The sequence below is a fragment of the Opisthorchis viverrini genome, assembly GCF_000715545.1.
Source record: "Opisthorchis viverrini unplaced genomic scaffold opera_v5_209, whole genome shotgun sequence".
Classification (NCBI taxonomy): domain Eukaryota; kingdom Metazoa; phylum Platyhelminthes; class Trematoda; order Opisthorchiida; family Opisthorchiidae; genus Opisthorchis; species Opisthorchis viverrini.
The window spans coordinates 422,161-449,301 of record NW_008751867.1 but is presented as its reverse complement, the minus strand read 5'-3'; the positions used below and the strand labels follow the sequence as shown (position 1 = coordinate 449,301).

The window sequence follows — 27,141 nt, the reverse complement described above, 5'->3', positions numbered from 1 at the left end:
ATCACAATAATTTGCAGTCAATCACTATCACAAGCGACGGTATGAAAGCTTTGTGGTTGTGTCTTTGATGGGGTTAGGAATGCGACTTTCATTGCACACCTCAACTGTGTGTGTGTGTGTGAAGCCTGGGTGCACCAGTGAACAAATATTCCGTTTTCCGTGATTGTTAAATGAACGTTTGCACCCACCTGAGTCTATCTGTTGACGATATATGTCCAGATATTGAAATTTATTCAAATTTGATAGGCTAGCAATGCACCACAACGTTGAGCCTTCATTGACAAACGCGTCGGAAAGATTCTACGAGCTTTTAAGGCAGTTATTCACAAATACTTTTTTTTCTCAGTTACAAGTTTACGATGATGCTTTCAGTTGAAGCACGAACTGAGCCACCTTCAAAATATGTTGGTTTCATTGGGGTTTGCATGCGAGGTAAGAAAAACAAAAATTCAGTTTCCGTGAGCCACGCTGTCACTCGTTTTGCATTCTCGGCATGCGAAAAAAGCAATCACACCAAGCACAAACCCAAGAAAACTTACCTGATGAATGGTGGTAATTTGTAGATTACGTAACTAATCATGGATATATGTATAGAAACTTACGTGAAGTGATTCGACGCTGGCTCTCCTGGGTGGCTCGAGGTCTTCATCAGTGTACTGCTCGGCTGAATCACTTACTGATTCCATTCGAGGCGATACATCACCGGACTCTAACGGTTCAACCAGACTGACAGCCATTCGTGAGCGACGCTTGATCGCAGCAGCCGTTCCTGAGACACCTTTGGTCGATTCACGGCTGGAACGACGCTTGGATTGGAAACGTCTGGATTGGGTGCGTAAAACTGGATCCTCGTTGGCAGTTAGCAGTCTGAACGGCTTAGGGGTCTCATGTTCGTCGAGTGAGCCGGCAGATTGAGCTCGACCGTAACGTTGCCGCCGGAGCAAGAAGCACACGGTTGGTTTCGCTGCAGAGAAATTAGTTCAGGGACTTTGAAAATTCAAATCACAAAAAAACAGAACTATTGATCAGCGAGTAGCAACGGTAGGGTTGGCCCTTCAGCCTCCCGTAAGAAAAAAACCTAAAACAAGCCGAGTGATTGGGCAATCCATCGGCGATTGATTATTTTATTGATTTATTTATCTAACCATTTCCAACCCTTTTTGTGTAGCAACCAGCTTGTTTCAAACTAGATGAGTCGTCTCTGTGTGGCTTCCTTGGTGGGGCCCAGCACTATACACCCCGTTGGTGAATGAGGCAAACTGATCTGACCATTGGCCATTGGGCGGTGGACCTAAATCTCTCGACCGACTGCAAGCTGCAGAAAAGAACAATAAATTTATGCTACTTAATTATGGCCAGTAGGCAAATATGAAAACTAGTTCACCACACGACCATCGACAGGGCCGGTTATTCACGTTGTCCCCATCAATCTACCTGAATTTCACGCTTGATTTCTTAGGTTGAAGACTGCATGCTCTACAAAGAACGGAAGCTGGGGGGACCACGGTGGAAGGCGGAGTGCAATGTGGCCACGAAATAACACAAGCCAGTTGCTACTTTTACCACCCAACCATGAAAAGTAGCATCTACACTCTTTTCGTTTTTCCGACCACTGAACTGCTTTTTGGGTACACGAGCACTTAAAAAAAACGAACTGCTAGGTGGACCCATGAGTGATTGTACAAAGGATCATGCGCAACACTGTTTGGCCTCAAAATACAGCAGACAAATCTTAGGCCCCTACAGCTCCCACGGAAGGGCGACTATCCTTACATCTTGTCCCAGGTCACATCAGGTTGAATGCTGGAAATGTAGCACGCACATGGATCCCATGGCTGGAAATTTCACAGGGTCACACGATCAAGTTGGTCTGATGGCCTAGAAACCTCCCGTAAAAAGAGTTTATAGCATGCCTCGAGCTATGTTTGATGGGTTACAGGATGTTGATAGGCAGCCTGCCAGGACTTCAGAGTGCGTACTCAGTAATTCAGTGAGCTTTACTTGAGGACTGCAATCCACAGAGCCTGTTCTATTAGGTTGGTAGTGGGCAGATATCTGACAAAGAGTGTCTGCTGGCACTCAACGTTTGAGGTTTAGAACAAGTTTGGCCACTTGTTCTTTAAAGGTTGGGATAACTAAGTAGTCTCAAGTCGACCATCACCGCCTTTCTGTGAGTTTTCTGTGCAAAACGCTTGAGTTGAAGACCTCAATCGTCCACCTGTCAAGCTTTGCCCCCCCCCACTTTGGTCGTGTCTCCGCCCACATATAACCATGGACTTTAGAGACATCCATGATATATCGGATCTCACCTGGGTTACCAAATTCACTGCGTGCAGAAACACGCGTCTGATGATACAATAATCGTTCTTCATTGCCAGCCACTGTCATGTATACCGCAGCTGTAGGCATCTGTAGAGTTAACGCACTGCACTCCAAAACTCACATCTAGCGCTCAGCGCCCGCTATCCAGGTCTGGTTCTCCTGTTTTTACTAAGGTACTTATAAAGGTCAGCACTCGTAGGCAAATCACCCAACAAGCTCTTTTCGAATGCCCTCCAAAACTGAGATATACGATTCAAGTAGAGTTGGTGAACTTACGGCACCGTTCCCATTTAGCTACTATAGATTATGAGCTTTGAATGGTTCTTAAGCTGCTGCGGTGAGTCACGTCGGTGTTTGTATGGCCTTAAGTTCTCGAGCCCAGGTTTCATCGTTCGACTGGATATCGGTAAACAGCCGGCATTGTGTTGTCCTACTTTCTGGTGCGATAAACACTCTCCGAAAGCTCTTTGTCATGTTGATTTGTGAACCAACCAATCGTAGCTTCACTCTGGTCCACTACGAAGAGTCTTGCTATAGTCTGAACGCATAACAGTAATAACGGCGAGTGTCTTTTGCAACTCTGTGCTGACCAGAAGTTGTTTCTCAGCGGCACTCGGTTTAGACGCAGTGGGCACCGTTGAGTTACCTGGCGTCCCTTACTATTGAGCAGCCGTGGGGTCAACTAGAAAAGATTTGTGGGGGAAACTTGTCGAAAACCCTACAAAGCCTACTCTGATGTACATTACAAGCCAAGTTATCAGAGAACACTGGGCTCAACAGGGGTCAGTTAAACACGCCCATTCGTGATGCTGAGAAATCTGCATGTAATGTTGCCTTGGCGCTTAGCAGACCACTGTATCTCAGAATGGTCACCCTTAATTCTTGATGCGGGGCGCTCCATCTCCCAAACTCAGAGTACACTCCGGTTGATCAGATGACAGAGAAGGGTGGTGAATCAGAATGTTCAAGAAATGGAAGATACTGACGTGGCGGAGAGTACATGGATGCAATCGCGAGAAAGGACCTGAAATTTCTTCCATGAGTTAAGCAAGGATGATATTGGGAACCTGATACATGATAAAGACCAGGGTCTAGATAGCTGTTCTGAAGGTCCATGAAGCCGCTCAACAAGATGAGCTTCTCCGACGTTGTTGTGCTCCGCTTTGGCCAAAATTTTTTGTGCACTTGTGCGTTTGTCCGTGCAGAGTGCTTTGAAAATAATACCAGAAGTTTTTTGGCATGTATTTCAACTTACAAAGTCTTACTTTGTAATGATTCGGTTGAGTTTTTTTAATCGGTTCACGTAACTTGGCAGGTGCATAAACCGTGATTGTGCCATGACTGATGAAGTTAATGGGCGAGAGCAACGTTCGTCAACTCGCGTGATTCATGGCGTCAGAAACGAATTTCGCTCAGAGTGAAGGACGTTTTATACAAGGCAACTGCAACAGTGATCTTATTCTAGAGTTGTGAGATTTGTCCCGTTTGATCCGGGGACCTTGGGCGCGTTCTTAAACACCTATGTCTCCGTTATCTGACTGTGACGAGTGGTCAACAAGACAGTGCTTGAAAGGGGCCTCTGGTAACGATTCTAAATCGTTAAAATAGCAGATTTCGGTTGCTAGTCTTAACGACCGACTATCTAACAAGAGGCTATTTTCTATTCCAAGCTACTTTTGGGTAAAAGGCTCCTGGGGGGTCGTCAACCGTCGTTCTGTGGACTGACAGCATATGGGACTGTTTACATACACCTAGATTTTACGCACCAATAAAAATTGAGCGGATATGCACGTGACACAACTGTACCACATTTTTTACTAGCTGTAATGGAGGGGGGACACGCTAAACACCGGCAAGATCTCGGCCCAAACTAAGACACCTCGTGAAAGGCCCCGGCCTAGTATTCTGCACAGTCCTATGAAAATTCTGAATCCAAATAGTTGGGGGCAATCACACTCCACTCGTTCACAATGATACTTACCTCGGATTTGTTTTACCACATCGTCATGAGGCATATCCTCGACCGACAAACCATTGACCTTGGGTGGAACAAGGAACTGATGATTAGTTTGGCAGTTGATGGAGACGGATGTTTGGTATAAAATGTAGTCTCACTTCAACGGATCACCTTAGATGAGAGCTATTTTTCGTAAGTATCACAAAAACTGAAGGAGAAAGTCTATTGCACTGTGGTAACTGGTGACCTTTCAGGGAGTAAGACCTAATGGAACCTATAACAACATGTTCCATGTGTCGCCGACCCTGAGATAGCTAATTGGTTGGCTCGCGAAATTAATAGCCGGAAGATATGCGGGAGTAAGACCTAATAGAACCTACATCAACATGTTCCATGTGTCTCTGACCTTGAAATAGCTCATTGGTTAGCGCGCGAAATTAATGACTGGAAGGTCTGGCACCTCGAATGCTCCTATCAAGGCTTGGGTCACCTAAAAGTCTTCTAGCCCTTACGCTTTCCTCGGCTTGCTCTTGTTTAAGAGAGAAGCCGGGAGCGAGCTGGCTCAGTGGTTAGAGCACAAATTTGTTGACCGGAAGGCCCGTGGTTCGAACCCGGCCTCTTCATCTCGACTTCTGTCTAGGCTTGGCCAACCTGAAAGTAGCCCAGCCTGCGTGCTTCTATCAGGTGGCATGGCACCGAAAGGATGTTACAGCTGAACGATTATTGATACTCCTGCTTCTGCTGTAAGGATGGAAAACCTTCACAGCGAATCCATATATTGGAAAACACCAACTAAACGGTTACAAACTATTGGGCAGGAAAGTAAACATCTCATATGCACCTTCCATTAGACGCGCGGCGGAGTTGCAGAAAAAACACACTACTCACAAGTCCCATCAGTAGCGTCCTCAATCGCACTACTCCTCTTACTGTCATCCTTTGTCCACCTCGAACTGAAAGCCGTTCCACAAGTACACAGCCAACGAAGTGACTTTCATAATATACAAGGTACGACCAATCGATAAAACAGAATCGCACACAAAATCACGTGACTTTGCCACAAGAGAGAAACGTCATTCACAGCCGGGTATCCCATCTCGCGGAGTGGAATACGGTGTTACGAGAAAGTGCAAACAAAGGCGGCATCCGAACAGGTCTGATACATAATCAATCAATCAGTCTATGTCATGACAGAAGGATCACTGTTCAAAGGAGAGTGATGTGAACTTGGTCTCTACAGGTCCCGCGAAGACTGACAACTTATCAATCGATTTCCAACAGGCTTCAACCATCAGCGAATGTAAGGCCGTTTGAGCCATCAGACAAACCAATCAAATCACTCTAGCGTTAACACCAGCTCAAACAAACCGCGATGTATAGACGCGGTAGCTATGTCGACTCAACAAGTGACCACATCCAGAGGAGTAGTGATGCGCCATCTTGTGACGAACTACCGGCTGAAGAGTAAGATCTCGGCGGATTGAGGTTCATCTTTTGACGGTGAAGAATTCGGCAGTTGCTGAAATCCTGCCAATTCTATTGAACCTACTGCGAAGCGGAATAATCATATGGTTAGACAGTGCCGTTCGAGTACGCCAACGTGTCTGAATCACGGCCGATTTTATCATCTGCAGGAGTAAGGTCAAAAAAGTACAAACCGTGTGATAGTCACTAGGCGTCGAGAAATCCTATTGTCCATCGAGTGTCAGTCGAAAGACGAGCCTGAATAAACGCCAAATCTGACCGAGTGAACAGATGATATCGATCAGTGGCCTTTCTGACGGTTCTGCTCCCCTCACCTCCATCCTTCATTGCGGTCTTCACGTTGTTGTACAAAGGCTACAGGTGTACCATCTGAAAAGTTCACGTGGCATTGGGAATGGTTGTTTGTACTCAGACGTCCATGTGAAGCTGCAAAGCTCCGTTCGTGCCGATCGGTCACTCCTCATCATCTGTGAAATTTAGGAGCACACTACAGGAAGACAGTTCGGATGTCCGTAGTCCGCTTGCATGCGAAGCATCTTTGACAACCAGATTGACGTTGTGTTTTCTTCAGGGGAAGCAGCGCATCTAAGAAACAGCGATGGGCCCTCGCAACTGGCTGTGACATGGTGGTCCAAATGATAACCCTGTAAAAAAGTGCCCACGGCGCCTTAGCCACTCAAGAGCGAATATCATCGGGAATCGTGACGGCTCGTTTCCAAGGATTTTCGATGGACCTGATCGCCGTAGCAGTTTACGCTCTCTCTACTTCATCGAACCGATTGCTACAACAACTCACAGAAAGCGGTCGGCCTAACTGCGATATTCCAATGGCTACTTGAAAACGATTCCAAGGGTTTTAAGGTGATGCTCTCCGTCGCATTTTTGGCAAATTCGGACTACAAAAATGGCACGCGGCCGATCAACTTTGAAGCTTCTACTCGATTCGTGATGTTTGGTACACGTTTTCAACATCTGAGGAGGCATCTCCTTACCTGGTACTCCAGTGGTGGCCTTGACAGCATTATTCGTTGATTCAACAGCTGAGAAGAAAGTTGGAACGGGTGCCATTCAGGTCGTACTTTGCCACTCGGCATACTAGACGGATCAAGATGACCGATTATGAAGACCCGGAACAGCGTCATCGACTCTCCAATGCGACCACTAGCCGGCTGATCGTCAGGTAAGCTCCGTCAAAGAGTCTAGCTCCGCTTACAGCCGGCTGATCGTCAGGTAAGCACAGTCAAGCTCCGTCAAAGAGTCTAGCTCCGCTTAAAGAAGTCAGCAGGACACGTGGCCACATGGAATCTTGGATTTTCATATTTTCAGCTCGGAAAGATCAAATGGATCAATTGGCGGAAAGAGCTTCTAGCATGTGGGAGGTTACGACTGTCGGTGACAACTCACAAACATCTCGGCCGATTCATCATGCCTCAGAGAGGTGAAAAGGCCACGGTTAATTGATGCGGGACTATAAGAAAGTGTTGAAGAAACCGCATGTCCCATATCACTACTCAGTTGCCCGTTCAGTGACCACAGGTACTACAAATTTTGCACCGTGCACCGTTGATTGCAACGTTCCTAGTTAAGATGAGCTCCTCGAGCTAACAGAAAGAACAAAGAACTTCTGAACGAACATACTATCCGGGAGAGAACCAAGGGAGTATGCTCATCGGAAGTCCTAGGATCTTTTGAGAACCTGTTTCACTCGGTATGTAACACTGAACTGTTCCAACAACAGAATACAGTAGCTGAGATATTCTCTTCTCAAACCAGACTCCGGACTGTTCAAGGTCTACCGGACGCCGCCTTCACGTTCAGAATGGCGCTACCGTATAGGTGGACGGTTTAAAACCTAGCTGTCAACAAGTGAAGCTGACGTAATACAAGTGACTTGTGGGCGGATGCAATGGAACAAAAAGTGAATGACGCTGTACTCAAACCCGGCTGTTGATTGTGTTTCATGGGCAGCAGCGATCGGGAATGTGAGAGAAAAACAAAAATCCTTCAGCTGCGACACGGAACCTAGCTACCAGGCCACCAGAAAAAAAAGCACAACGGCTGATATACTGCACAAGCCAAGATAGGGGCAGTCGAGAAGTTGGGGGGTAAGTAACTCAACCCCTTGACCATTGAGTCATCCCAAACTATTCCTATCCAAGATCTAGAGGAGATTCGCCGTAAGATAAATCGCCCACCTCTCACCATCTACAACATTTTAGCAAAGTGCCCAACCAACATGGGACTTTTCCATAAGATATCATACATACGCAACCCAGCACAAGGTCACGTGATTAGAACTGCGTGAGCGAATATGCAGTCGTGCGTTCTAGGTGTAAACCGGCCACACTGATAATCAGATACTCGCGAGAGAATGCTTTAGTAATCAATCTCTATTTCGGAGAGCTGTGGGTTACACTACCCTCCGATAATCGTATGAAACGCACTGCTCACTGAATGCCGACCAAGATCTGATTCATTTACAATGGTTTTGGGTGTCCACTATAACGTTAAGTCATTTCAAGCTTGGAATTTTCAAACCCTCTACGACTCTTCCTTTTTCCGACCATCTGCCACAGATGATTATCCCAAATTAGCCAACAACTTGTTTCCCTCTTTTTTACAAGCTACTCGCATCTTTTAAGTAGTCTGAATACTGTTTTTTCCTGCAGCTGGTACACGAAGGCTAGAAGCCTGGTCGCAAAGTGGGGATAATTTTGGCTGCTTTACTATTGCGGAGAGATTGTCTTTGATCTCCATTTTGGTTGGACAACTATGGAGCTTAAAGGGCAGCCCAAAGACTCTTTGAACTGATGCATAAGGAACTACACACTATCTCTACATTTCCATCAGTGTCGCGTTTTGAAACTCAATATAAGTAGTATGTAATCTAACAAATCACTGATCGTTAAAAAAATAGCTGCGACATACCATAACCCTTAGAGGAGGTTTGTCCAAACCGATAAGTTGCGGCTGGCGAAAATTCGGCAGGTTAAAAATTCCTAAGAAAGCATTCATCACTTCCGTCATTCAGCGGTCAGTTAAGGATCCAGTTAACAACCGACCAAGTAACTCAGAACACATTGTTAGAACAAACAGACGCACTATCCGGTTAAAGTGCAGATTAATCACACTACAGACCAGTCACTTTGTCTCAAAAATAGGTCTTTCAAACTGATGGCTGTTCCCCAACAAGGGCATGCCAGAGAACCAGCTCTTCTCGACCAACTGACTGCCACGTCAAATTTAAAAGTTCTCACTTTGGACTATCTTCCTTCTACTTCGTCATAATTTAAAAGAGGAGCGTGTAATTTTTCTGATATGTACAAAAAGAGCATTCAAGTTGGTGAAGTGCTTCAAAGTATGTTGAGTCTGGAAATAGTAAAAAAGCTGATGGACTCACCTTGATTATTTGATCACCAGCTTGAACGCCCGCCAAATCTGCGGATCCGCCTGTTGAGATATTGAAAAAGAGAGAAAAAACGTTTATTTGAGGTTTATTCTCCCAGAAGGACATCAAGCGACTTTTGTGGGAAACGTTCGTTTCATGAAATATCAAAGAGACTGGTTTGTTTTCATTTTTTGTGATTACTTTTAGGAACAAGTCTTGAATTTGGTCTCGACAAAATGCTAATTTGAACCTAGCTGAATCTCTCGTTTATGGTCGTCTGTGTCTAACTGCTGAGCCCCAAGAAGGATGAAACCGGTCACGAGCTATCCAAGAGTTTTTAGCCAAATTATGGTTAGTGTGTTTCGTCTGCGTACGGAGGCCAACCGTCCCTAATAACTGAACATCACTTCATTTGGACTGATGTATCACGTGCAGGTCACGGATCAAACGAAGGCATGCCCTGATTGGTCAGAATTCCAGCCAATCCGGATCGACCATCTTTGACTCGACGCTTCTCGCCCCTCACGGGGATTCTAGCACGACCTTGTGGAACACTGTGATTACCCTATAAATACAGTTGTAATAATGTGCTGTGAGGAGCTACCGTGCCCTTTGATATACTATAGTGGGCGGGCCAGGAAGCCAAGGGACCGATACAGAATTGCGCACCGTTCAGCAAGATACAACAGTTTGGTAGACAAACTGTTCGCTGAGCCTGGCAGTTTGGTTGCAAGCGAGGTGGGTAAACGCCGTTGGCGTATCGACGAGTGGGACAGCAGTACTGCATCTTACTTGGCCTCATGGTAGTGCCCCAATCCATCTGCTTACCTCGCCCATGTACTTTCGATCTCCACTTGTTTTGATCATCCGTAGCCTCTGTTCATCTTGCCGCAAAGGCCGTCCCGCCGTTACTGGTATATGAGCATGCCTGAATGTGGATCAGTGACAAACTTGTGCAGTTGTTGACGTCACGAACGTGGACACTTGCGGTTTGTTGCACAATTTTGCTCACCTTGGTGTACTTGGTACCATAAGCTTTCGGACCTAATTCTTCCTTTTGAAATTCTGGACTGTCAAACCCACGCGTGTCTAAAAGTCCCGTATCGGGAACGTCGGCGGGAAAAATCGCATTTCGACCACCAGCGCACAATCCGAGCCGCTAACATGTTGGCTCACATAAAAAACCTGAAGCTGTATAAAGCAAAGCCTCGTTCAGTACCAAAGTTTGCAGGAACGCTGCACGAGGTTTTCTTTGGCATACATTCAGTGGGGACTTCCTTTCTTTCTTAAAAAGTCCGCCAATTAGATTTTTCATTCACCACTATCGATGTTCGACTTTTCTCCGGTATCAAACTCGATTTAGTGGACTGCATACACGTGTTTTCGAAATGGCCGAGAATCAAGTATATAGTCGAAAGGAGCAAAAGGATTTCATCACATACGTTAGGTGAGATGTCTTCCACAAAGCACTCTCTCCAGCTCACATTTCAGGTAAAGGTAACGAACTATTCCGCATGATTCAGAGATCCACACCAATGCTTAATGCGTCTCCCACTGCGATCCAGCCGAGTGAATGACGCACATTCACTGAACGTGTAAAATAATTGGGAGCATGCTTTTGTTGGCTCAGAACTCTCAAAAGTCTCTGCGTACCTAGACCAGACGTCTCACAATGACCCAACCACAAACTGCATATCCAAACTTTCCCTTCGTGTTAGGCCGAATTCCTCACGGATTGTGGTTCACTGCTCTCAGTTAGGCGCTGCTACGGCCGAGAAGCCTAGCCCACAAAAGATTGGCCAAGCGTTCGGAACGCTTGCCGGTCCGGTATCAGGCCCAGGTATGATTGGTCGAAAGTCCGGACGCAACAGCCAATCACGAACCAGTATTGGCCAATGACGCATCCAGAGGCGCCAGAATTTCCAGAATAGCAAGTAGGCCACGAACCGCTGCCCCCACGTTCTTTGATTTGTCTATGGTTCACAACTATTCCTTCCTTGCTGGCAATCATCAACAGTAGGGATCTAGCGAAACTCCGAGCAGTTTTGAACTCGCGACCTAAATCATCGGAAGTACGCATCTAACAAAACTCCGAGCAGTTTTGAACTCGCGACCTACAGGTTGGTGGTCTGGGCACCAACCATTCCACCGCGAGTGACTGGTCAACATCGTGAGAAGCGCTATGTTGATCATCCTCTCGTGTTGGAATGTTTCAATCCAGCCAAGAGGCCACCGGTTCGAACCACCAAAAGTGCACATCACTGGTCACAAACACAGCTGAGATTGAGATCCGACGGTTCCGTGTCTTCAGACTTCGGAGACAGGTCGGTCCCTGTTTGCGAGTAGAGCGAACGGTTCGAACCAAAGTGCACATCACTGGTCACAAACACAGCTGAGCTTCAGATCCAGCGGTTCCGTGTCTTCAGACTTCGGAGACAGGTCGGTCCCTGTTTGCGAGTAGAGCGAACAAAAGTTGTCGAAATTCTCTGGTCCCTCCAGAGGGGGGAGTATGATTTTCACCTTCGAGTTGCGAGGTAGAGAGGTTAGCTGCAGCAATCTGTTGAACCTGGGGAGAGATGGCCCAATTGGTTAGAGCGCACATTTGCTCACTGTAAGATCCGTGCGTCAAACCTCTCTGCCTTCCCCTGTCTAGGCTTGGGCAACCTGGCAGTATCCCAGCCGACGTACTTCCTTCGGCTGGCTACAACTGAACGATAAAAACCCTTATCTTCCTCTCCAACAAACAAACGGTTACACTCAGGTAAAAACATCACAACTGCTTATCAAACAAGTAATTTTTATACAGAACAACATGTTCACCCAGACGAAGTACGCGTCCGAAAGTGCACCGTTGGCTGGGGGGTCTCGTGCAGGGATGACAGGTTAGCGACGACCAGAGCTACGGTTTTTTCATCACTCACTACGACAGATGCACTGTTGTGCGCTAGGATCGAAATGCTATGTTTCCCTCTCGTTTATAAACTGTTTATTTAGGATAATCTATGCTGCTGGCGACGGCTTTAGCTTGTGCTAATCGATAAATCCATAAGGAACGACGTCTTGTGACAAACAAGCCTTTCTAACGGTTGTTCTCTTGGCAAGTCCAACTACACAATTAATAAAGCGCATAATGGACGTGACCACAATCGTCTTCAAGAGAGAGAAACTTTGAACAAAAACTTCCGACCGTTATCAGGCCTCACAAACTCCAAGTAGTTCGCTTATTTATCTGGTATCAAAGAAAGGCCGAAGTTAGATGAGTCGGGAAAGTTCCTGAATTAGATTTCTCTATTCCGAGTCTCACGCCTGCTGAGTAGTTGTTGGAAATAAAGTCGTGTGGTGGTTACTGGTTTCGAAACAGTCTGAACAGTCATTCACCTCTCCTGGAGCGACTAATCTGGTAAGTCCATATCAAAACGGAGAAGCCCTAGACTCGAATTTCGCTCTGATTAGTGCTCATCAGCATTGCCATGGTGTGAAGTCTGGACACATGTAAGGTACGTTACAACCACTCCACGAATCAGGCTGGACGCATCTGAATTTTCACGCTTGAACCGGTAAGAATCTTCACTCTTGAGTGATGTGACAGGTTTGTTCGACGCCTCGAAAAAAAAAGAAACCCGTTCTCTTCAAGTGGAATGTTTGCTGTAGGTAAGTGACTCCGTCCGCTGTGGATTTTTGTCAGTAAAGCATGCCCTTTGCCGTTGACAGTCCATCGATCAGGGTCACGTGACGACAGAGCACACGAGGCAACATCAACTGGTGACGCACGGATAGATGAGCATGCCGTGACACCCCTAGGCATCACGACATGAAATCCACTACTCACCCTAGAGTCTAGTTCTGAACCACACGCCTTTAAATTATTCTGAGTGTCAAAACAACTCAGTTGTTCTTACTACGTAGTTGAAGACAAAAAGAGGATTTATAAGAGGGGAAAGCCTTGAAGGAAGTTCTCTGGTTTACTGACACGAATAGCATTTGAATAGGAAGCTCGGGGGAGGCGTTAAGAACCAATTGCACTGGTTTTAAGCTGCTCCCGGCCAAAACGAGGTCAAAATGTGTGAGCTTTCAGAAAGTGAGTAGTGAAACACTTTGAATAATGTTCACTTTCAGTGTCTTCACCATATATTCTGATTATTCCAAAGTTACACTGATCCTTCGTTAGTTTAACAGAAGAAAGAATCCCGGAATGACCAAGAATCCTATTAGGAAGGTTAGGTTCTTGAAAGTAACCACCAAATCAACTGCGGTAGATGTTGAGCAGACAGACAACGCCCCCTGAGTAAGAAGCGCAGGACAGCCTTGTATCAAACCCAGACAGTGCGAGACAGCATCGGACCAAGGTCAGGCAGTGCCCTTCCAATAAAATAGCTTGAGGCCGTTGTACTTTCACACTCGCGATCTCGCACTCGCCTGTTCGCAGTAAAGCTGTTGTGTTCCTTATCGGCGAGCCTTTTTCCACCAGTGGACATTGGATCGGGGACAGCAGTCAAATATAACAGATGCGCACTGGTGATGAGTTTCAGTAACAGTGATCCTCGAGTCCAGTACCTCCTCACTTTGGTACAGACTCGCCAGAANGACTGGGAAGTCCTGACTGGCGGGTCAATCGATCGTCACAACCAGGACAGCTACTGGGTCGCCGTTCGATGAGTCGAGGACACCAATCACACATTTGCCTGTTCAGGCGTGATAATTCAAATGCGTCCAACGTGCGTTGGTGGAATGGTGGTTACACGCTCGCCTCGCATGTCAGACATTCGGGGTTCGAATCCCGGCACGGCCATTGGATGTGCACTGCTGATGAGCTCTTATAAGAGCGAAACTCGAGTCCAGTGCTTCCCCCGTTTGATGTGGACTCACCGGAATAATTACGCCAGAACAGGAACACGACCGTTCAAACGAGGGTGATGTGACTGTGAATAAAGCTAAACAGTATATTGGTCACAGTGTACAAGCGACAAATATCGACCATTATGGCATCCGCATACACCGTATCGAAGGCCTGGTCATTCCTATCCATGGGTAGCCTCTAAAAGCTGACCATGATCCCGATGTGATTCTCGTACGAAATTCATTCATGTACAAACACCTTCTGTTTTGCACCTCAGATTTTTCCCATCCATTGGGTTTGTGTGCCGATCACGTGAAATACGTAGCGAATGTCATTTCAGAACTATCCCGTGTGTGTGTGTGTAATTCGCTAATGTTTTGTCCACCCTTAGTTCTCAAGTGAAGATGCAGCTGGTAGCCAACAATTCGGTCAGCGCATGACGCAACGTTTCTGGCGATTGGGCAATAGGCGTAAGAATATCGCTTTTAATTGACTGACGGAATTTATTGAGAAAGACGTATGAATATCATTCAAATACCTTTCTACAACTAATTGTCATATCTGACTGCTGGTCGCGCTCCAGTGCGGGAAAGAGACTCGCCGACTGGGAACACGACAGCTTTATTGCAAACGAACGAGTGTGTGCAAGTAAAACGGCATCGCGCAGTATTTCGAAGGTCACTGTCTGTCCTTGATACCAGGCTGTCTGATCGATAATTCTGGGATAATCTTGGGGAATGTGACCGAACTAACACCAAATGGTAAATGGTTTCACACTTTTCGGAACTAGTCAAAACGATTGGCTCGATTATTTGTATTCTCAAGCTAAAGTCGATTGTATCGATTTTTTTAAATTGCCACGAGTTTTCACTAGTCACGTGTCGTGTTTTGATAGGATACGACCCCGCTGACTCGAAATACCCGGGAAACTACTTTTTTTACAGGACTACCGGTTACACACCCTTTTGGGTTTCCTTACAACTAGTTCATGCAAAGTGAATAATCTCTTCCGTATTTTGGGCATGTCAACAAATACTCGTCCCAGAATACTACAAGGATCTCTGAAAACGTGACCCCCGGCTAGTAGTAGTCTGAACACTCAACCGTTCTGCCACGATTGGCCAATCAAGACGACGGAAATTTTCACCTGACAAGTTGTGATTGGAGGAGCCAATCGTCACGTGTGGCCACGTGATGTGGTCGCCGTCAGTAAAGGATGAGTACTGAGTGAATGAGTTGTGAGTGTATCATCGAGTGAAGCATTCTGAATTGGAAGATCAAGGAATGAAAAACGATCTGAACTAAAGCAGACTGCTCACAAGGTTGCTGAAAATTCTTCGACAGTCCACGACCGTTTTCGCCCTACTTGGGGCTCACCAGGTAGGCACAGTCCCCGAGTTTCCGTCAACCTTATGTTCTACTTGAACCCAAATTGGACTGTTTTCAAGAAATACACTCAACTAAGTTGAAACTCCTCCAGCCTATCAATTCAAGATTTTGGTAACCACACTAGGCGACACTCAGCACTGATCTAGTTTGAAGAGGACTGATTTACTGACTGGTTCCCCGTCTGTCTTATAACCCGGCCAATTGGGTGACCTGCTCATTTGGCCTGATGAAGCGTTTGTGTGTCAAAAGCGAAACGTTGCTCAAATAAAAACTACCGATTGTTTACCAAGCTTTTCTGTCCTGTTCAAGTTGCTAGTTAATCACAAAACAGATCAACCGGTCGTAGCTGAAAGGTCAAACTACCAGCTGAGAGGTCGTGGGTTCGAACCATTCCGGGCATTCATAAGATGCGCAATGATGAGTTTCCCAACAATGACGAAACAGCTGTACAGCAAGTACTTCTCGGCTTTCCAACAATACAATAAGCAAAATAGACTGGCAGATGAGATTTGAACACCTGACTATGGCATAACGCTTATCAGATCGTCTTATCATGAATGAGTCTCGAAATCAATGCTATTTCACGTGTTTTTACGACAATCGACTGCCCCTCAAGCATGCCCGGCTGTCAGTTAAGGTGTACTTTGATTCACAAATCCTGATCGAATTGTCTTACGCCTGCTTGTCTGAACTTTGAAGCGAAATGCTGCAGACTTGACAGCCCCAATCAACCGGCTTCTAAAAAAAAACAACACGATCTATTCGTAACCATGGTTGTCGAAGCCTTTGGCTCCCAGCTTGTCAACAGTCGATCACTAAAACACGCCATACTTTTTGCTATCTAGGCGGTATGGGGTCCATTACTTGTAGCCTACCGATCAACGATCGTACTTGTTTCTACCTGTAATTTAGCGCCACAAACTGACTGCTAGAACGAATATATCAACAGCGAACTAGCGTGGTTCGATGCACCCACATGTGCCAAAGTCACTTTGCTTCGCGCGCCTCCCTTCAAAAGAGGCACGGTACTTTGGGTGCATCTGACTGCGACGTTCAAGGGAACTTGAAACTGGCAGGCCATCTGTTCGATCAGTGAGTGAATCCGGGCCAACTTATACATGACGGCATGAACTTTTTATTGCATAAGTAGTGCACACAGAAGAGACTATCCGCTCGGATCCTGAGCAGTGAAATGTGTTCAGCAACTTGAGCACCCATTTCCCAAGATTAAGCAGACTGATGAACTTGCTTGAATGGTGCTGGAGTTGCAAGCAATACATTCCGTCCAAAAAACGGCACTTTTGTCCTTGAATTCGATTTGATCGACGGCATGCTATAGTTCAGAGTTGAGCCTTCAATGTGGGAATGTGCGCTGCCAGCAAAAGTAAACACACGAATTTAGTCTTGAGAAGAGACGCAACTGAACTCATCCGTGTTTCTTGTTCTTGAATGTGCTGCAACAGTTTGCCTCATGATTCGCTTTCTACTTTGTTCGAGATATCGCAATAGATTGTTGTCTAGACCTAACACGCTACTCATAAAGTTGCTGAAGAAGAGTTTTCAGCGACCTTGTGAGTAGTGTGCAATATCTCATCCCAAGGGGGGTGTTTATCCGGTATTCTCGCAACTTTGAAGTGGCTGACTACTTAGCCAATCACGTTCCTGTTACAGTGTCAGAAATGCCACTTTGCTCTAGCCTAGACAGGAGCAGCCGAGATGTCAGGGCGGGGTTCGAACCAGGGACTTGCTTCCCAAGCACTGAGTTATCTCACGCTCAGACTAAGGATAAGACATGGAAGAGTTCCAAGTAACCTCGATGAAAAGACCTCTAAAGTGGACAAGCTTTCCGAACTCCTATCAAACTCCATGACTTGAATCTGAACGAGTACTGGTAAATGCTTTTTTTGTACTCACCTTCCCTGACGCTGTGCACCGACACAGGTTTGAACCCACAAACCCTGATCCCGTAGCCGGTCGCATCGCGTTCAAATGCTACCTGGAGATAGGCCACACTGGTTGGTACCGCCACGCCAGTTTCACTTGAATCCACTGACTGAGGCCAAAACAGCGAGTGGTTGGTCGGTATGGAAGACATTAGTACATTTTCCGTATCGTCCTCAATCAAAGAAGTTGTGGGCGAATTGTTGGGTGGTGAGGAGTTGGCGGTGCTGTAACTACTGTTTGTACTATTATCGGGTTCCGAGGCGAACACGGAATCGGGAAGCGAGCCACCAAAGGGTTTGATCGTATCACCATAGACTGGACGTTTGACGATTCGGGCTTTTGTCGACGGTTCTTCCAGTGAAACGTGCTTGTCAAATGATGGCTCGGTGGTTTGTGGCTGTCGAATGGTTTCTTGTGTGCCTTCTGGCGACCTCAGTGCGTGGATATTATTCGATTTCTCTCTAAAATTCGAAGGAAAAGGGCTTTGAAATAAACTAGCATTTCTATGTGGTTTATCACTGGTAGGATATAATTGCCCCAAAGTAGGATACATTAGGTTTGAAGGTATTCAGTTACGGAAGTCATACTTTGTTTTCACTCAGTGTAGGACAAACATGAACAAGAGTTCCTCACAGCCTTTACAACTAAGGGGGTATCATCTATAGGTTGCTTGATTTTGCCAAAAACAATGGCTGTTGGAGGAAAGGAGGGGTGGACATTAAACCGCAAACGCAGAGCACATGAAAGCATCAGAGCCTGATAATTTTGACCGCCGTCTGCTTAGATTGAAGAGGGGTGAGTAACTCAAAAGAACGGTCAGATGGACTGCCACGAGCATCTAGGTCATTCGGAACTTTAAACTTTAATGTTTATAACTGAAAAATCTTATACAGCTTTTATTCAGTTTCGAACAAAATACTGTGCGTTCTAGATGTCGACCTACGGTCTCCGAATGACTAACTTGAATCAACCTCAGGGATGACATTAAGCCCAGAGGAACCGTCAGCTCAGGGATTCACTGGATCCTTTGTTGAGTGTGTGTGTCGTCCCCTTGTAGGGGAAGCAAACTCCCAGACATAATTTAAATGACACATGGAAGCCACATGTTCAGTGGACGGTTTTATCCAATCATCAAAATCGTATCGACCCTGGACTATTCAAAACGTTTCACCACATACGTGGATCGACAGACTACTAAGTACTGTGTCTACCTAAGGGCGCTGATAAATTGGTGCATAAATCCAGCAATGCCAGTGGGCTGTCAAGTGGGAGTTGGAAAAGGAGCTATGCATTGAAGGCAATAGCTTGGATGCACGGGCGCCATTGAGGGCTCGACTGGGCCATGTCTGACAATGTCTCTAGCCATTGATGTGGCCCGTCTCGGGGTCCCCATCCAGGAAGACGGCAGTGACCAGCGCAGCTGAGTTTGCTGGTAATGGCTTTCATACTTCGCTGCCAAGTCATTGTTTGACCGCCTCTGGCTATCTTCCACCCTTCATGTGGTTGTGTCTACCTAAGGCGTCACAAACATATTGATTTATCCAATTGATTTAGCTATTGATTTATCCTACTTTGAAATAGAATTTGTTTCCGGGATGCGTTGACTAGCAAACTACTTCGCAATCAGTTCAAGTAAACCATTGATCATTGAGCCTCGAATCCCAGAATCTAGTTCAAAACACATTGGAAATTTACGATTGATTGGGCGAAGTAGGTACATCTCTGTCTTTATAATGTACTACTCATAAGGTTGCTGAAAATCCATTAACAGCCCACGACCGGTTTCGCTCTTCTTCGGGCTCATCAGGTAGGCGCAGTCCCCGAGTTTCCGTCAANTCAACCTTATGTTCTACTTGAAACCAAATTGCACGAAATTAGCGAATATACACTCATCTGCAAACTAATTTGGTTCTTTCGAGAGACTCACTTGGAACCCATCTGAATCTCTCGTTTATGATGTTCTCAGGCGACTGAATGTGCTGCAACAGGCCACCTCATGTTTCAGTCATCTCTGCCTGTTTTTAAAACTTCCAATCAGTAAAAAGAGGAAAAATGATCACCAGTCTTTTCTCGTTAGTGTGATAAAAATGTGGGAATTCCCAGTGACGTCCACGACCTTTAGGTGAGGCCAGTCCATGGGGAAAACCCGCGGTAGCTGACTAACCCTTATGGAGACTCATCAGCTGTGTCCATTCCGCAAAACTTCAGGGTTTGGAACCCACAACACTTTACCGTTCGGTTACGAGCGCAGTGTGACGAACTCGCCACCCAGTCACCCACATAGTGAACTGTTCAGCTTATGGTCGCTCACCGGATCACGAGACCTGTCATTTTTCATACTCACAAGCCACGTCAAGGTGACTCATCGGACATTGATTGTCTGTACCGTCCAGTGAGCGTAGCAACAACTCATGGGCTAACATACCCACGTACACGCAAACGGACCTACACATAGGGAAACCGAACACAGTCAGCAAACACAGACTCGCGCGCGCGCAGGGAGCAGGATGTCAACCACTCTCCACAAGTCCACGGACAATTATGGAACACGTATAGCAGTCGCACTGCGGAGAAAACACGTTCCCGCCGTCCGGACTTCCACCAAGGGACTCTCATATGCGATAAGTTCCCTTTTTGACTTGCTCCCATTTCGCATTGTATTTATTTTCATACGTGTGGCATCTCACCATTGTCAACTAAACTTATTAGTGCATATGCCTTCTGAATTGTATTATGGCCATCATCAACAGTGTACTAATAGATGTAGCGTCCTTCATTCCGCATCGCCCGGTCACGTATTGGCTGGTTCCTTGAGTGGCGACTGCTCAGATTGAAGTTTCACCAATCAGGTAAATTTTACGATTTTACTCATCCCCTTATCTACTTATATCAGTAATGTGAGAAGATCTGGGGATTTTTGTCCTGTAAGTAGTCACTCTATGATGAATAACGGAGAAGCACTGTACAGCTGTTCCATCCTCACTGGGGGTCATCGAGAGTACGCGTTTCACCCAAAGCTAGGACAGCTTCCCGTCCAATTTTTAAACGCCTAACCTTTCGGTTGTGAGCAGCCGATCACTTGCACTGGACTTTTGAACGACCCTCCTTGACCTCAACTTGGCCACATTGAACTAGGAAGTGTATAGAGGTCACTTTTACTCAACTAGGAATTGACCTGAAGCAAAGATACCACAGACGTTGCAAAAAAACTTCGCCCATCATCCCATCTTTTTTGAGCTTTTCTTCAGCTTGGAAATTGCTTCTTAGTATCTGATCAGCTAATTTCTTCGCTAATGTATTAATCCAAAACTGAGTGAGATGGGCATTAGTTTGTTTCCGACTCCAGGTGAAGCGACCTACGTCACTGAGTATGCTATCCTTGACTCATCTTCAGCGCCATCTTGCGCCCGTCCGAGCCACAGTGAAGGCATATATATCAGGCTCTCTTTTTTTCCAGAACGTAACACCCTAGCGCTTCATAAGCACGCAAAGAATGATCTCAACAGGGCTGCAGCCGTTTCTATGGTACGATGTAGTCCTAAAATTGGCGATATTCACCTGTTTTGTTTGGTGGAACCTTCGAAGCATTTCAGGAGTTTCTGTCCTCATGGGCACGTTGCAGAAAATTCGAAATTGTTAAGGCCTTGGTTGGATAAAACTCCCGGGTGGTGTTCTCAAAACACTATCCGTAACTGTTGAAAAGCGTGACTTATCTGCAACTAAACAGGTTTCTGTATATTACACTATCCGTATCTGTTGAAAAGCGTGACTTATCTGCAACTAAAGGAGTCGCAAAATCCAGCGCTATGCTTTTGAAAACGATTCATACGAGCTCTGCGTCTGCTTTGATCATGTGACATGAATCGATCGATCCAGTCGCTCGAGGCCGTCTAGACCCGCAGTTAGACACGATTTGAATTGTGCTGATAATCAATCACTTGTGTTTCGGCATTTTCCAACTTACTAACGAATTTGAGCTGTTTATTTCGTTATTTATCCATTAGATTAATGACCACTAAGGACCTAACAAGGAGTTCCGGAAAACATTGCTGATTGTTGAAACTAGGGCAGTATGCAGGCAACTTTGACTGCGGCTACAGGTAAACTGACATATGCAATGACTTGTTGGCAAAGGTGAGTGTGCTGTGCGCCAAACACCCTTTTCTTGTGTATGCTATCATCCGCTGGGCAGCTGGTAACAGTGGCTCGAACAGTAAAGTTACGAAAATTTATTGTTGGCTAGCTCGACATGCGTGCCGCGTTCCTCTCCAGTCAACCATATGCCTACAACATCTGTCTGCGACGCCGAACGTCGCTCAGATTAGCTAGACAGCCGCAGCATTCATTTCATTTTTGTGGCAAAACTGTCTCAACGGGTAACAAGCACTTTGACAAGATGTTTGACGTGATTTTACGACATTCTGAACAAAAAACATCAGCATAAAGCCAATTGGATCGATTGATTCGGTTTTTTCCAAATTTTTTCAGTGAGTTTTGATTGGTCAGAATTAGCGAGAGAAAAACGTCCTGCGTGCCCACCCCTTTCAGAATGGTGAAAACTGCAGAAGGGGGTGCAGGAGCCCCCCGTGACCTTCAGCCACACTTGACTTTCCAAGGAATGATCAATGCCAGTGGCATTCGTGCTATCACTTTCGTTCCGGATTGTCTGGAGATGTAGGCACCTCAAAACGATCGGGATAACCCAGCACCATGTTTATCCCTCATCCACCCTATTCTCTTCTTTTGCCCGTTTATACTTAAAAACATCATAAACGAGAGAATCAGCTGGGCTCCCATCAAAACCAACCAGACACTATTTAAATTATTAGCCTTTTTGGGTTGCACGACTCTGAAACGTCAGTGCCAACACCATGTCTATTGTGTGATGACCGGTGATGACCGTACCCACGAGAACGTTTGGATAAAAGCATTTTCAGTAATTGGTGTTCAATAGGTCGGAGAATTTTCGTGAAATTCGTTACCGAAATGGAAAAAGTGCGGCAATTTAATGCAGTAGGATCACGTGAAAGTAGAGTACCACTCTCAACCCTTTATCCAACGTCACTGGATTTTGGTCATCAACCTACCAGACAATGAGTGCTAAGGCCCACTAGTTAAAAACAATGGACTGACTGAAATTGCATATAAGTAATATTTCATAAGTGCCGAAGCACTATTTGAACGTGAAAAGATAGGGGACATCTGAGCAGTCAGAAGCTTCCTGGTGGCTGGTGATGACACATTTTTCACGGGTTGATAGCTATGACTCATCAAGTTCCCTCCGTTTCAGTACTCATTTCGGGCATACAAAGGGAATGTGAGTCACCACGTGAGAAATTGGTGCGAATTACTTAACTAAAGGATAAGTGACGCCATATCCCTTCTAAGTGCGAGTTGATTGTACTACTGTTATCAAGATGGTCAGCTTACTGAAAGTAACCCCAGAACACCCGGAACCTACTGAGACCCTAAAACTCCACCAAAATCTCAATAGGAAAGCCGGCAAGCATCCAGGCCAGTCAATCACTCAATCAATTCAGCAAAACCTGATGAGTGTTCTTGCACGCCACAGATGCACGACCGAATGTGATCAGCGTTCAGGCATCCCATAGGGTCACGATCGATGTTGACGGGTGTTTACTAAACGTCCAACAGACTGCCTGGATCAATGTCAGAAAACACCCTTTAAATAGCGCGGGGCCCTTGTAACTTTTGCACTCACACGCACTCGCTTGTTTGGAATAAAGCCGCTGTGTACCCTTGTCGGTAAGTTCCTTCTGGCACAACTGATGAGCCACTGGTGGCCTTGTGATCTCATGTTATGCAATCGGGAATCCCGGATACTTTTGAAGTGACTGGTATTTGCCTCCCTAAAACTACCTTTCCCTCCTTTCGGAGATTCCGCTTCAAGAGACAGCTCAAAATGTGCTGGCCTCTTCTCTTGGAAGTAGATTATTGTCGCGGTTAGCTTCGAAAGGGTTGGCCTGTATATGTATAAACAACTGTAAAGAAAAGACTCACAGAAGAGAACACAACAGCTGTATTCCGAACAAGCGAGTGAGTGAGAGAGCAAAAGTTACAACGGCCCCACGCTATTTAAAGGGGACTTTCTGACATTGATCCAGGCTGTCTGATAGGCGTTAGTGATCACCCATCAACATCGATCGTGTCTCTGTGAAAAATCTGAACGCTGATCACATTCGGTCGTGCTTCTGTGGCGCAGAGAACACTCATCAGGTTTTACTGAATTGATCGAATGATTGACTGGCCTGGATGCTTGCTGGCTTTCCAGTTGAGCTTTTGGTGGAGCAGTAGGTTCCGGGCGTTCAGAAGTTGATTTCAGGAATCTGACCTTCCTGATAGTTTCTTAAGCTATGGCCTCGTGTTCCACGGGATTTCGCATAGGCACCCATGACACCCACAAGCACATCCATCATTCGGAAAAGGTGAAAACGATCTCCTATTTATCGGTGCGTCGCCATCTTAGGTGGACGCCACAAGGTCACATGACAAAGAATAGAAATCTGGCTAATAAGCAGGGAAAAAAGAACAGCCTTGACACATGGAAGGGTGGATGAAACCTGACAGGTTGCCTGTCTGACCTGTCATGCACCGGGATTCGCCATCCAAATCACTTCTTCCGTTTTTTTTCCATACAAGCAATGACACGTGTAAGTCAACTTTGCTTTCGTTATCTTTCTGCTGTTGGCTGCGTGCTGTCCCTGTTAAAATGGATTCACCTGACATCAGTTTTTTGTACTTTGGTGAGCTCACAAAATTTACTCTAAGAGTTTGATGTCGTGACTGTCTCCGTATCTTAATCAAGAACAACACAGCAGTTGGACAGTTATTTCTAGATTGCCATCGATTAGAAAGTGCAAACCTAAGTGTTGATGTAACGGTGCATACTACTGACGAAACATATAAGTGGTGTATGTTCAGGTGTCGAAGTAGCGTCCCCACCTCTGATGGAAGATTGCCTCGGAAATTATAGAACCACTTCGCACATTAGTGTTTGACATTCACATTGATGGAAGATTGCTACGGAAATTATGGAACCACTTCGTACATTATTGTTTGACATTCAAATAAAGTCTAAGAAAGTTCAAGGAAGCGCTCGGGAATGTTCACTCCGTGCAAAAAATTTCTGCTTTCGTGTCGAATAGCTTGTAACTGGTTGTTTCATGCACTGCGAAGAGCGTTCTTACTTTAGCTGGTGGTTCAGGTGTCGAACCTTTGGTCATTGTAACTGGTTGTTTCGTGCACCGCGAAGAGCGTTCTTACTTTAGCTGGTGGTTCAGGTGTCGAACCTTTGGTCACCATGAAATGGGGCATCGTCTAAGCACTGACGTTGTCTCCCGCACGCTAACCTAGCACCTGAGGCCGACAGACAGCCCAGCTTCACTCTGATCCAATCCAACAGTTTGCTCAACCTGTTCCACCATTTATCTTGCTTCTTGGATACCATGAGTTCAGAGCCACCATCTTGAAAGATTCTGCGCCATCTTACACATCTTACCTTGAACTAGCGGAGATTTTCATGTGGACATTACTTTCCTGTGCTAATCTGCCCTTCTAAGTCACTTCTCTCGCAAGGGTTAAGGATGGAATCGAAGAAGTGAAGCAACTTGGAGGTCAACGTGACAAGTGCTGTGTCGCATCAAGAAGGTTTATGTATTCATCATCACAAAATAACTAATAAACTTCTTCTGGTAACTAAGATATCCTAGAACGTGTTGGAAATCTAGTTGTTCTCGCTCTATATTCTCTTGGTGAAACTACTAATGAGTAGCTTAACCAGTTGTTATATTTTGTTCTGTGGAAAAAATACAGGGAAAGGGGACAACTAGACTAAGGAAGGGTTATGATTCTGGATTTGGCAGGTTCCCTTACATTTCGCTAAAACTCCTCGGTGAGTTCATTCGTGGTATTAACAAATAGGTGCAAAAGTGATTTGAAGGCCAATCAGGTATCCAAACTGATCAATGGTGCTTCAAGCCCAACATTTGGCGACTAAGCGTCGGTCGAACGGCTTGAATAGATGCTCACAACAAAGCGATCTGGACTGATCAGTTGAAAAGTCTTGCTGCGTCATCCATTTGCTGGTGGTCTAGCTGGGAAATCCAAAAATTTGCTTTCTCACAGATTTATTCGGACAGGGTCTGTCGCAAAGGCGATGACGCCTGGCCCGCTGCTGACCAACTGAATAGTCGGTCGTTTTGAACACACACACACACTGTTCTTGGAAATGTAGTGTATTGAGCAGCACAAGACCTTACAATTTCTCACTGCTCCGTAAACTGAAAACTGTTCGACAGCCCACGAACGGTTTTGCTGTTTTTGGAGCCCATTGGATAGACGAATTTCCCGAGTTTCCAGACCACCATAAGTGAGAGATTCTGCCGGATTCATTTGAGTCACCTGTAAAAATCAAATTCAGGTAAAGATAGGAGTATTTGTGGAGATAAACACGGTTGCTCTGAGTTCTCCACGGGTCCGCAGAGTTTACTTTTGCATCTCTGTTGTCTGAACAGCCCATTCTACAACTCGTCAGAATGCTTCAGCAGTTTTCAGGCGGCGCTAGATGACTGGGAACTCCTGACCGGCGGTTCCGTAACTAGACACAAACAGCAGAATTACTTGGTGGTCCTTGAATCAGATGTGTCCTGCGAGTGTTGGTGGGTTGGAGAGAACATGAAACCCATGTATGTCACGTGTCCGAAAGTCAGCCAATGGCGTGGCCAAGGATACGTACTTCTAATGAGCTCTGATAAGCACAAAACTCCAGTCAGTTGATTCCCTTCTGCGTTGTGATTCACCGGAAGACCAAGAGGCCGACGTGTGGGTGTGGTAGTAGCGATTCGCACGAACGAAAATAGGATAGCAAAAGCAATGGAATTAGAGTTGCACACAACCTTTCGACGTCGGTGTTGATGCTTCATTCCACTGGTGTTTACGGAGCCGCAAAGGACCGGTAATTGCAATGGGCCTTAGTAATCAGTTGGTAGAATACTTCTCTATTTCCAACTCGTTTTTTTGGTTTCATTGTCCTCCATTTTAACAAGGTTGCTTGTTTAGGCTTTTGGTGATACCGAGGGTGTTATCGATCAACTCAAGTTTTCTTGGAAAAAAAATTTTCGCTGGTTTGTTTGATCCCGGGCAATCAGCAGACTGTGAACCAAAGCAGAATCAGTCTGTAGTCGATTGTGTTGCATTAGATGTTGGGAGTTAACGCGGAGGCTTGTTGGTCGAATCGAATCATTCTTCTGTGATGGAGATGAGTTACAGCTGCTTTCCCCTGGTGTATCATCGACTATGTTGACAATCGGAATTCCTCGGGTTCGTTCTGTCTCTATTTTTGACCTCCGCTCCACTTTTTCGTTTAGTGCGCGTGTATGAACTGACGTTTGTTTGCCCGTACCACTTCACTCATTTGACCTTGAGGTCATCCAGACATTTGTGGCCGACTTTGTGCACGTGTGACTGTCTCACGTGGGAGCCTGTTTGTTAATTTGATTCGTACTTTTGTAGTCCAAGTGGACCATTTCTTTAGGAGGAGTGTCTACTGTCGAGGTTTGTATAACTTGTGAACTTGTCTCACATTAATAGTACCGTGTAGAAACCCAGCTCAGACTTTGTTTGGCCTCCCCGCGTCACTCGAAGATACCATTTGCCCGTTTGTTAGGCGGAATTCCACACGTATCCCGCTTTACCGCTCGCACTCAGGTGCTGCTACGGCCGAGAAGCCCATCTCACGCAAGATTGGCCAAGGGCTCGGGAGGCGTGCCGGTCCGGCATCAAGCCGAGATCTGATTGGTC

General features: G+C 45.8%; 1 protein-coding gene across 1 annotated transcript; it reads right to left on the bottom strand.

The window, feature by feature from the left end:
- Positions 1 to 603: 603 nt before the first annotated feature.
- Positions 604 to 17,783, bottom strand: T265_14527 (hypothetical protein; the record flags this gene model as incomplete). The annotated part of the gene is made up of 4 exons (XM_009174069.1): positions 604 to 964; positions 4,304 to 4,361; positions 9,165 to 9,214; positions 17,293 to 17,783. Coding segments are annotated over 4 exons (957 nt in total), but the record flags the coding sequence as incomplete, so codon positions are not given.
- Between the last annotated feature and the right edge of the window lie 9,358 nt (positions 17,784 to 27,141).